Source organism: Armigeres subalbatus, chromosome 1 (genome assembly GCF_024139115.2).
Source record: "Armigeres subalbatus isolate Guangzhou_Male chromosome 1, GZ_Asu_2, whole genome shotgun sequence".
NCBI lineage: Eukaryota > Metazoa > Arthropoda > Insecta > Diptera > Culicidae > Armigeres > Armigeres subalbatus.
The window spans coordinates 100,492,664-100,504,694 of NC_085139.1; the positions used below are offsets into that span (position 1 = coordinate 100,492,664).

Genomic DNA, 12,031 nt, shown 5'->3' on the forward strand with positions numbered 1-12,031 from the left:
CAAAAACCATTTTTTGCGTTACGTAATCAATGGATCTTCCTAAGAACATAATTCTATCTAAAATATATGACAGACGCAAATTTAAAAACATGATTTTATGTTTTTATCTTTTTTGTCCCGAAAGGCGAAAGGCAAAATTCGAACGTTTTATAGAAGTCTCGGAGACCCATGATGTTATATACCAATCGACTTAGCACAGACAAACAGACATAACACTCGTAAAATTTCAACAGATGTCGTTAGTGTTTGCACGACGATGATTTTGACGAGCAAGTGTTCAATGTGTTACATCTGTTTGTCTGTGGACTTAGCCTCTTCGAACTGAATAAATGTCTGTCAGTTCGTGTGTATGTGTGTGTGCACACGAAAACAGAAAAACATTAGCCACTTTTTCATATAGTAATTCTTAACCGATTTTCTCGGAACAAGTTGCAAATTGATTACTAACTAATTATTGATACGATTAATTAGGATGCGGTTTTCGTTGAGTAAAAGCTCTTGAGTATTCCGTTTAGCTATGTAGGGTAACTGTCCTATTTTGGACCCCTAGAGGAAGTGCATCCCAATATTCGCTTATATCTATTGAAATACAGGTTCGATATGGCCGGAAATGACTCCATTTCAAAGATGAAAGTCTTATTTATGAAATACAAATTCGAAATGAGCTTCAGTTATTGAAAAATCAGTGAAATTTGCCATTTTCTGAAATGAAAATATTCTTCGTTTTGGACAGTGCAACATATTTTGGATACCCAAATGTACACATTTTGGACACCCCCAATTTAGTCTCTTCAAACTCGAATTTCTAATTTACCCTTATAAATTGAGTCGAAGCCAAGTCTTATCTTTCAGTTGGGATGCATCAATGAGAAGATTCCTGCGTTTTAAATTCACAATTTCGACAAACACTTATTGTGTACGTTCTGAGATTTTCAGTGATGTATACCTGTATACTTTTAATCGTAACGCATTGTAACGCTCGCCTTCTTGAACAAACTAATTTCCTTGAAATTTCATCTAAATATCGCTTTTTCGCAAGGGAAACCCGTGAATTGTGAAATAGATGCTGAACAATGTAAATTTCCTGAAGCCAATGGGGGAATTAGCAGCGGCATTGTTTTTAGTTCAGAAATCTGATAAATGTCGCCGGGAGGGTCTAAAATATGTAGGGGTCCAAATCAAGTTGGTTACCCTAGGTTTTCTTTTAACCTGCGCTGAATGAGGAAGCGCCATAACCAGTATAATGAAAAAATAAATTTCCCCATTTAATTTGCATGCAAGCTTGAAACGGCTTGTGCTCAATCAGTTTTTTTTTTTAAATGAGCTTAAATTTTTAACCACTCTACTATACATATCCTCCGATATGGAATGAACTTAATATTGATAAAGGTTGTTTGTAAAATTCCTCATAACTTCAAATTATATTCTTTGTAATTTGATCATCTATGTATTTAGTAACGAAATCTCTGTAGAAAATCTAGATTTGCATACACATAGATAGAAATTTCCAGACTACAATATGAACTATTCTAATGCCCACCCATAATACGCAATTGTATGGCAGATTGTTGATTTTCCAGCAAGACCGTTTTAGTTCCTATACAACTTATTCAACCGTTCATTTATTTATCGACTGCACACTCAATGTGCTTCGTTTTCCTAATTAATTTTAGACCTATATTTAGGAACAAGACTTGCTGGGCGTTAGAAACTGTTTCTCCTTCCGATTGTGACCTTTAGATGGACTTGGAAACAATGTTAGCGTATCATACATAAAATTTTAAACGGTTTATAAGCAATGTCCTCCAGGGTCTCTAGTAGCCTTGCGATCAAAGGAGATTGTGAGTTCGATTCTCGGTCCGGCCTAGGACGGATTGGGAACTTCCTGGACACCCTGGACATATCCATTGTACTTGCCACACAAATGCCATACTCATGCAAGTGCGGACATAGAAAAGCTTTCAATTTAATAACTGAGGAAATGCTAATAGAATCTTCAGTTGAAAAAAAGGTCACGTTTCAGAACTTAAAAACCGATTGCGGCTAAATACTCGTATGTTTTCTAATGCTAATTTTGCACAGAATATTTCTGGTATATATTCCGGCCCTGGATCGTGACTGGAAGGGGCTGTTTTGCCCCATTTTCCTCTAATAAATGCATTTTTTTCTATGACAGCTACTCTTTCAAACCTATTACGGCTTACTACTCCTATGTTTTCTGATGCTAATTTAGTAGAGATTAAGTATGGTATGTATTCCGACGTCAAATCATGACTGCAAGTGACTGTTTTGCCCCATTTACCCTCAAAAACATATTTTTCCTATGGCAGCTATACTTAAAAACCGAATGCGGCTAATTTCTCGTATATTATCTCGTATGTTATGCCCCATTTTCCTCTAAAAATGCATTTTTCCTGTGACAGCTATGATTTAAAAGCGATTGCGACTAACGAATTCAATTTTTTCATATGATAATTGTGTGGAAAATAAATATGGTATATATTACGGCCCTAGATTACGACTGGAAGTAACTGTTTTGCCCCATTTTCCTCTAAAAAATGCATTTGATGAGAAAAGAGTGCCGCGCTGACGAGCGAACGTGTTTGTCTTTCTTACGTCAAATTTTTTGCTATTTTTTAATGATTTTCTGTTTAGTTTCAATATAAATAAATGGTTAAAGTGTTCAATTTTGTTTAGCAATTATGGCTTGTGAATAAATATTGTGCGTTCGATGGGATGTTAGATCTCTCGGCAGTTTGTGCTGCTTCATTTCGCTGCTGTCGGTGCTGGCATACCGTGTTTAGTGCTCTGCGCTGACAATTTTGCGTTTAGAAACAGGATACGCATGTGCAGTTCAAATCACGTATGGAGCACTGCCGTGGATCGTTATACCGGATCGCATCATAAGGGATTAGTGAACATGCTCTTTCAAGATTATATCAAGCGCCGTGAAAATCTCAATTCTCCTGATATGGATTAATTTGGTGAGATTGTTTCAATTTGTTTGTACCTTCATACTATAATTCCATTATTAAAACTAAATACGCGCTGGATTGAATAATCCGGAAGTTTGCTTATGGATCCATTATCCAATTGATAATGGTAGCATAACCGAGTGGGGCTTATTGTAAGTAAATGTGACCTTGGACTGGTCATGAAGGACCAGGCAGTCTGAAATGGGTCACTGGAGCTGTGGAGTTAACATCTTCTGACTCCCGAACTAAATCTGACTGTAATACAGACAGCTTCCTTTCATAATATCACTGCCAGCCAGTGGGGGTGGGCCGCAGGGACTATGTCCAAGGGCTTGACGATCCCTCCCCAGGCCATCTGCGAGTTGTGGGGCTTGCCTAGGATGTGGTGGGGTTTGACAGTGGGCCCTGTTAAACCTCTATAAAAAGCTGCATGTATCCGCAAGTAAGCCCCACCAAAGCGACCGTGTGCCGCTCAAAGCGCACAAGTCCAAGTCCTAGTGTTAGGTGGGACGCTAAACAGCCCTGACACGACGGCCCTCCGACGAGACAGGAGGTTTGCGCAGGCCCAATAAGCCGCCTAGAAAACCAATCATTACGAACAATATAAGAGATAATGCGACTCGATATAATCGGCAAAGACCTAGGCGACGAATACAGGATCACGATTGGAAGCTTGGAACATGGAATTGCAAGTCGCTAGGTTTCGCAGGTTGCGACAGGATGATCTACGATGATTTACATCCCCGCAACTTCGACGTCGTGGCGCTGCAGGATATTTGCTGGACAGGACAGAAAGTGTGGAAAAGCGAGCATCGAGCGGCTACCTTCTACCAAAGCTGTGGCACCACCAACGAGCTGGGAACCGGCTTCATAGTGCTGGGTAAGATGCGCCAACGCGTGATTGGGTGGTAGCCAATCAACGCAAGGATGTGCAAGCTGAGGATTAAAGGCCGTTTCTTCAACTATAGCATCATCAACGTGCACTGCCCACACGAAGGGAGACCCGACGACGAGAAAGAAGCGTTGTACGCACAGCTGGAGCAGACATACGATGGATGCCCACTGCGGGACGTTAAAATCGTCATCGGTGACATGAACGCACAGGTAGGAAGGGAGGAAATGTGTAGACCGGTCATCGGACCGGATAGTCTGCACACCGTATCGAATGACAACGGCCAACGATGCATAAACTTCGCACGACGGTAAATTCTTCTCCGACATCACGAACGTCCGCACTTACCGCAGTGCGAATATTGAATCCGACCACTACCTCGTTGCAGTATGCCTGCGCTCAAAACTCTCGACGGTGTACAACACGCGTCGAAGTCGGACGCCGCGGCTTAACATTGGGCGGCTACAAGACGGTAGACTAGCCCAAGAATACGCGCAGCAGCTGGAAGTGGCACTTCCAACGGAAGAGCAGCTAGGCGCAGCGTCTCTTGAAGATGGCTGGAGAGATATTCGATCCGCCATTGGTAGCAGCGCACCCGCTAGACTTGGCACGGTGGCCGCGGATCAGATAAACGACTGGTATGACGGCGAATGTGAGCAGTTAGTGGAAGAGAAGAATGCAGCATGGGCGAGATTGCTGCAACACCGCACGAGGGCGAACGAGGCACGATATAAACAGGCGCGGAACAGACAAAACTCGATTTTCCGGAGGAAAAAGCGCCAGCAGGAAGATCGAGACCGTGAAGATACGGAGCAACTGTACCGCGCTGATAACACACGAAAGTTCTATGAGAAGTTAAACCGTTCACGTAACGGCCACGTGCCACAGCCTGGTATGTGTAAGGACATAAACGGGAACCTTCTTATGAACGAGCGTGAGGTGATCCAAAGGTGGCGGCAGCACTACGAAGAACACCTGAATGGCGATGTGGCAGACGAAGATGGCGGTATGGTGATGGACCTGGGAGAACGCACGCAGGACATAATTTTACCGGCTCCGGATCTCCAGGAAATCCAGGAGGAGATTGGCCGGCTGAAGAACAACAAAGCCCCTAGTGTTGACCAACTCCCAGGAGAGCTATTTAAACACGGTGGTGAGGCACTGGCTAGAGCGCTGCACTGGGTCATTACCAAGATTTGGGAGGAGGAAGTTTTGCCGCAGGAGTGGATGGAAAGTGTCGTGTGTCCCATCTACAAAAAGGGCGATAAGCTGGATTGTAGCATCTACCGCACAATCACATTGCTGAACGCCGCCTACAAGGTACTCTCCCAAATTGTATGCCTTCGACTAGCAGCTATTGCAAGGGAGTTCGTGGGGCAGTACCAGGCGGGTTTTATGGGCGAACGCTCCACCACGGACCAGGTGTTCGCTATTCGCCAAGTACTGCAGAAATGCCGCGAATACAACGTGCCCACACATCATCTATTCATCGACTTCAAAGCCGCATATGATACAATCGATCGGAACCAGCTATGGCAGCTAATGCACGAACACGGTTTTCCGGATAAGCTGACACGGTTGATCAAAGCGACGATGGATCGGGTGATGTGCGTAGTTCGAATTTCAGGGGCATTCTCGAGTCCCTTCGAAACCCGCAGAGGGTTACGGCAAGGTGATGATCTTTCATGGGGGGGTAATACGAAGAGCAGGGATTAACACGAGTGGTACAATTTTCAATAAGTCCGTCTAGCTACTTGGTTTTGCTGACGACATTGATATTATAGCACGTAACATTGAGAAGATGGAGGAAGCCTACATCAGACTGAAGAGGGAAGCTAAGCGGATCGGACTAGTCATCAACACGTCGAAGACGAAGTACATGATAGGAAGAGGTTCAAGAGAAGACAATGTGAGCCACCCACCGCGAGTTTGCATCGGTGGTGACGAAATCGAGGTGGTAGAAGAATTTGTGTCCTTGGGCTCACTGGTGACTGCCGAAAATGACACCAGCAGAGAAATTCGGAGACGCATCATGGCTGGAAATCGTACGTACTTTGGACTCCGCAAGACGCTCCGATCGAATAGAGTTCGCCGCCGTACCAAACTGACAATCTACAAAACGTTAATTAGACCGGTAGTCCTCTACGGATACGAGACCTGGACGATGCTCGTGGAGGACCAACGCGCACTTGGAGTTTTTGAAAGGAAAGTGCTGCGTACCATCTATGGTGGGGTGCAGATGGCGGACGGTACGTGGAGGAGGCGAATGAACCACGAATTGCATCAGCTGTTGGGAGAACCATCCATCGTTCACACCGCAAAATCGGACGACTGCGATGGGCCGGGCACGTAGCCAGAATGTCGGACAGTAACCCGGTGAAAATGGTTCTCGACAACGATCCGACGGGCACAAGAAGGCGAGGTGCGCAGCGGGCAAGGTGGATCGATCAGGTGGAAGATGACTTGCGGACCCTCCGTAGACTGCGTGGTTGGCGACGTGTAGCCATGGACCGAGCCGAATGGAGAAGACTCTTATATACCGCACAGGCCACTTCGGCCTTAGTCTGAATTAATAAATAATAATAGCCAGTGGGGGTTAGATTGGGCACGCACGCACGCACGCATTTTCCTCTAAAAATGCATTTATTTTATGATTCCCCTAAAGCGTTACGTAATTAGTGAATGAGCCCCTACGGATCGGCTAGTGGTCTTTTGTCATAAAAATTGTCAAAGTGAGTGCAAAAAGTAAAACAAATTTGGAACCTTTTAGAGATAAGTAGTGCTGTCCAATGAGCAGCTCGAAGTAGCTTGAAGTTCTTCCCATCCCTCTCTTGCCCATTTGTTGACAAAAAAGAACGAGCAGGACGGGAACAACTTCGAGCTACTTCGAGCTGCTCATTGGACAGCATTAGTATATCAGCACTTTAACGCCATATGGAGAAAGTACACAAAGGTGCAAAGCAACGATTATGGGATCATGTCTATCCTCGCCGACATAAGATGATTTACCAATGAAGATAGTAACAATTTTTGTTTTTGATTTACTGGCTGACTCGTCGAGCGACCCGTCAAATGGCACAAACATTTTTTTAGTATTCGCAATTTAAGTTTTGACGATTGATCTGCGATTCGAGTTCTTAAACCAGTGATCCCCAAAGTGCGGCCCGCGGGCCGCATGCGGCCCTCCAAGCCTTTTCCTGCGGCCCGCGAAGGATTTCAGAGAATACACTACATTTGGCCCATTGTTAGACGTTATATGACCAAAGAAGCTTTTCATTGCGCTTTTTTTTTCGTTGCATTCGAGTATTCTGTCAAGATTGCACCATTGTTGCTAAATAAAGCATGAATCGTGTTATTATCATGATTTATTAAATTGATCACTACATCAATATTATGTAGGCCAAGCCAGAGCATTAGTGAATAATAATAGATTTAATCATGATTTATGAATAATGGGTCATTTAATCATTATTCATTGTATGATACAAAAAATACGATTCATTCATTAATCACTAATCATATTCATGATTGTTTTGAATTTATTCATTAATCATCAATTTTAATCATTGCTGTATGCTCGCTTTTATTCATTAATCTTTAATTAAAATCATACAATTTTGAAGGTAAAGAAACATAATTTGGAAGAAAGGGAACTTTACTATTGATCACTATGCAAATCATTCAATTTGATTATTCATAATCATTATTCATTAATCATACACATATTGTGTCAACATTTAATCACGATCGGTAATCGTTAATCATACTTCAAACCTTTTATTCATTACTCATAGTCGTTAATCATTGTCAAAAATTAATTTAATCGTTAATCATAATCATTAATCATTGTCAAAAATGAATAAATCCTTAATCATAATCTTTAATCATAGAGTTGAATGATTTAATCATAACAAATTTAATTATTCATTAACGCTCTGGGCCAAGCCCGACAGCAAATATGCTTCATTATTATTGTCCCGGGCTATAAAAATAGCAAATGTGTGTTTATTCTTCGCGCATTAAAACAAGCTTTGTGTTGAACTTCATGTAAGATTATTGTTGCCTTACACTGCTCCGTAAAAAGAATGCTTTTACTCATAAAAATAAGTTATGGTTCGGTAAAATTCAACAGGAAAATTGCTGGATTACTAACTTCAGAAAACACGCTGACTATCACTTGAAACACCAACGTACTTTTTTAAGCTACGGAAAATGTAGAACTTTTTTATTTTTTCCAATCTCCGATATTGTTGATGAAAAGGTTTCAGGCATTGTTCAAGCAATTTGCACGAAAGCAAATCTCGTATTGCAGATTTATTCGATTTCTATTCAACACTGCTGGCATGATTATCTGGCTTCAAAAACTGTTTTAAAACATGTTAGTCGTTATTGGCAGAAAAATAAAATGTCCATAAAGAATTTTCCTTAAATACAATAGGAAATTGACAAAATATTTATTTTATGTAACATTTTGGAATTGTGGAATATTTAGATTTTTTTAATGGAAAACTCTTCTTTCATAATTGCAATTTTTGCTTTTAAAAGCGCTATATTATTTTTTTTAATGGAAAATTCTCAATTATTTGTGGAAATTGTATATTTATTTATTGCTCATACACTGATTTCTTCATAGGTAATTATCTTTTTTTTATGAAAAATTTCAATTTTTTTAGGGATTTTATTTATAGTGAACAATATATCCTTAAAAATAAATACATAAGGTCATATAATCATTTGGAAACAAACAGCTCAGAATATTTTCTGCTAACTGAACCGAAAAGATGGTGTTGCAAAAGAATTTTCTCGTATATCAAGTCTGAATGAGCAGAAACGGTCAGTCAGCTACGGCGAGAAAACCTGCATAATTGAATGTCCTTCCAAGTATGTTAGTCGAAAAAGATTTACGGGAATAAAATATTTTGTTAAAATTTTATTTTATTTACAAAAATCATGTTGCACTAAAATTAAGTTTTTAATTAAAAAACAAATATTGTAAATATACTGCGGCCCGCTTCACCAATTCGAAATTGCAATGCGGCCCTCAATAGTGAGCATGCTGGGGACCACTGTCCTAAACCATCATAAGAACCTTCTCCGGCCCCAAAAACCTCTGCATACAACTTTTCACGCTGATCGGTTCAGTAGTTTCCGAGTATATGAGGGTCGGACAGACAGACATAAATTCATTTTTATATACACTAAGGTTTTTTTTTGTCGCTCCTTGTACCGCGTAAAAAAACTTCTGTAGGAAGCTTTCCAAGCTCCTATTGGAAGCTTTCCAAGTTCCTATTGGAAGCTTTCCAAGTTCCTATTGGAAGCTTTCCAAGTTCCTATTGGAAGCTTTCCAAGTTCCTATTGAAAGCTTTCCAAGCTTCTGTTGTAAGCTTTCCAAGCTTCTGAGGGAAGTTTCTGTAGGAAGCTTTCCAAGCTTCTGAGGGAAGTTTCTGTAGGAAGCTTTCCAAGCTTGCAGGAAGCTCTGGCTTCTGTAGAAAGCTGAAGCTCTGCAGGAAGCTTGAAGCTTCTGCAGGAAGCCAAGCTTCTGCAGGAAGCCTGCTTCTGCAGGAAGCCTAAGCTTCTGCAGGAAGCCTAAGCTTCTGTGGGAAGCCTAAGCTTCTGCAGGAAGCCTGCTTCTGTGGAAGCTTCCAAGCTTCTGTAGGAAGCCTAAGCTCTGCAGGAAGCCTTAAGCTCTGCAGGAAGCCTGCTTCTGCAGGAAGCTTGAAGCTTCTGCAGGAAGCATGCTTTTGTGGGAAGCTTTCCATGCTTTTGTGGGAAGCTTTCCAAGCTTCTGAGGGAAGCTTTCCAAGCTTCTGTGTAAAGCTTCCAAGCTTTTGTAGGAACTTCCTAAGCTGTTGTTGGAAGCTTCTGTGGGAGGCTTTTCAAGCTTCTGTGGAAAGCTTTTCAAGCTTCTGTGGTAAGCTTTCCAAGCTTCTGTGGTGTCTTTCCAAGCTTTCTATATTTTCTACTGACCTAGCTAGCTAGATTTAAGCTACGAGCTGCGACTTCTGGCGCCATCAGAGAACGTATCAGAAAAGTATTGTCGACAAAAAGGTTATCACTGATGAGCCTCTGTCTGACCGCACTGCCGTTCCAGGACACGATGTTCGTTGGATCACATGCGTGCAATCACCGCGTAAGATGCGCGGCCACAAAGCAAGACCATGCTTAGGATGGCTGAGATTCCCGGTGCCGGTCTGGTTTGGAAATTGTCTCGACTTCCCTGGGCATAGAAGTATCATCGTGTTAGCCTCATGATATACGAATGCAGAAATGGCTTAGAAATCTTGCAGTTAATAACTGTGGAAGTGCATAGTGAACACTAAGCTGCGAGGCGGCAATGTCCCAGTGGGGGATGCAAAGCCAATGAAGAAGAAGAAGAAGTGACGCAATAGCAAACAAAAATAGTCAACATGTGATACCGGCGGCATTACAGGCTTCCGTTAAACAGTTTTCAAGCTGATTAGAAAATTATTTTGAGCTTTTTAGTGGAATGTCTTCACTTGTCATAAGACGAGTTAATACAATCCCATTGAATTCCACCACTTAATTGTATCGTAAACTAAACTAATGTAACTAGATAAGTACCTAGAATTATTATACCTACGCATAGTATAAATAGGGTAAGCTGCGATCATTTTCTTCAAGTCGAGTCAAGTACGAGACACTGAAGATGGCCTTACTGTTGAGGTCGAAATACGTATCTGTCAAGATACAATTAAGTGGTGGAATTTAATGGGATTGTATTAACTCGTCTTATGACAAGTGAGTTTTCAAGCTTTCAATTTAAATAACAAAACATTATAGATAGGATTGCAGAGATGTTGTGTTGAGAAATGTTATTTCAAGTGTTGTATAAGACCGTTTCAAATATTTAACAAAAAAATTGTTCTGTTGTATTTTGAGTGTTATTGAAGTCAATTAAATCGACAAACTTATCAGGTTTGTTCAACCTTTAAATTTATGTGTTTTTGGAAGATTTTTATATGTTTTACAATATCTTGTGTTTTCTTGTCGATGATCATAATGCAACGTCTGTTTGTCCCTAAAATTCCCGTTATTATAATTTTTTATGGCTACAAAATTACAATACAACAATACTCACATTTCATTGCAAGCTTCACAAACGACGGTAACCACAGCAAAAACAAAAACGGTTCCGATGACGGATTGTTTGTACCATAAATCACTCTTATTGCATTTGCGCGTAGATATCCGATTATTCTCTTTCGCGGGTATAGCGCGCACTTTCAAATGGCACTTAAATCTTCACCACTACGCATCAACGCCAACCTTTATTCCTTGTCAACGCGTGGCGGCGGCGGAGTAAGTTCAGCGTCCACCGCCGCGTGACACATTCGCGATCACCCAGAAAAGCCGCGAATGTCGCGCGGACGTGCTAAAATGGAAATTTTACCGCCCGTTGTCAGTCCAACGATGTCTATAAAGGTGCACGGTTTAAAACGTGTACGATCGGCGTCGTCGGCGGCGACGTCGCCGTCGTCTATGATCAGCGCTGTTGTTACTGTTGTCACTGGTGCTGCTGCTGCTGCTGCAACTGCGACCGCTGCGACTGATCACCACAAGCGCCACGGAATTGGCCGTTGTTGATGGCCTGATTTTCGCGGCAGTAATTTCTCCTCGGAGACGGCGGCGGTGAGCGGTGTAATGCCGATTGCGGTCGTTACTGCTATTGCTGGTGCGCTGAGTGCAAAATACGTTCAGCGAATGCATACGTTGCGCTAGGTCTGGAAGCTGTGCTTGGATTTGCTAATGGACTGCGAAGGTCACGACGGCGGCGACACAGTACTGTGCTGGTCCGGATAATGATGTGCGAGCAAGCTGAGTCTAGTTGACACTGGAAAAAGAGATAGAATTGAAGGAGATGTGAGTTTTCTGTTTTCATTGTGATCGGGGTTTCATCAATGACATTGTATCAGTCAAGTTCAATATATTGAAAAATAATTAATCTTGAACTAATGACCCAGCTTTTTTACTTTTACCATTATCAAACAACAAAACCATTGTCATGATTTCCGTAAAGCGGACTAACAAGTTAACTGAACCGTGTGTCTTTTAATCTGATGTGATAAAGATGATGGAGTGGCTTGAAACCCAATTAAAAGGTTGGTTAAGATAAAGAAACATGGATACTGGTGTCGTTTTGTTG

The 12,031-nt window shown here is 41.7% G+C and overlaps 1 protein-coding gene across 1 annotated transcript in view; it reads right to left on the reverse strand.

The window, feature by feature from the left end:
- LOC134203588 (protein phosphatase PP2A 55 kDa regulatory subunit) overlaps positions 1 to 12,031 on the reverse strand; it is a 183,137-nt gene that overhangs the window by 131,179 nt on the left and 39,927 nt on the right. Inside the window, exon 2 of the mRNA XM_062678462.1 lies at positions 10,967 to 11,719. Within this exon, the coding sequence (XP_062534446.1) occupies positions 10,967 to 10,973 (7 nt within the window). The 5' untranslated portion in view covers positions 10,974 to 11,719. The remainder of the gene's footprint in view (positions 1 to 10,966; positions 11,720 to 12,031) is intronic.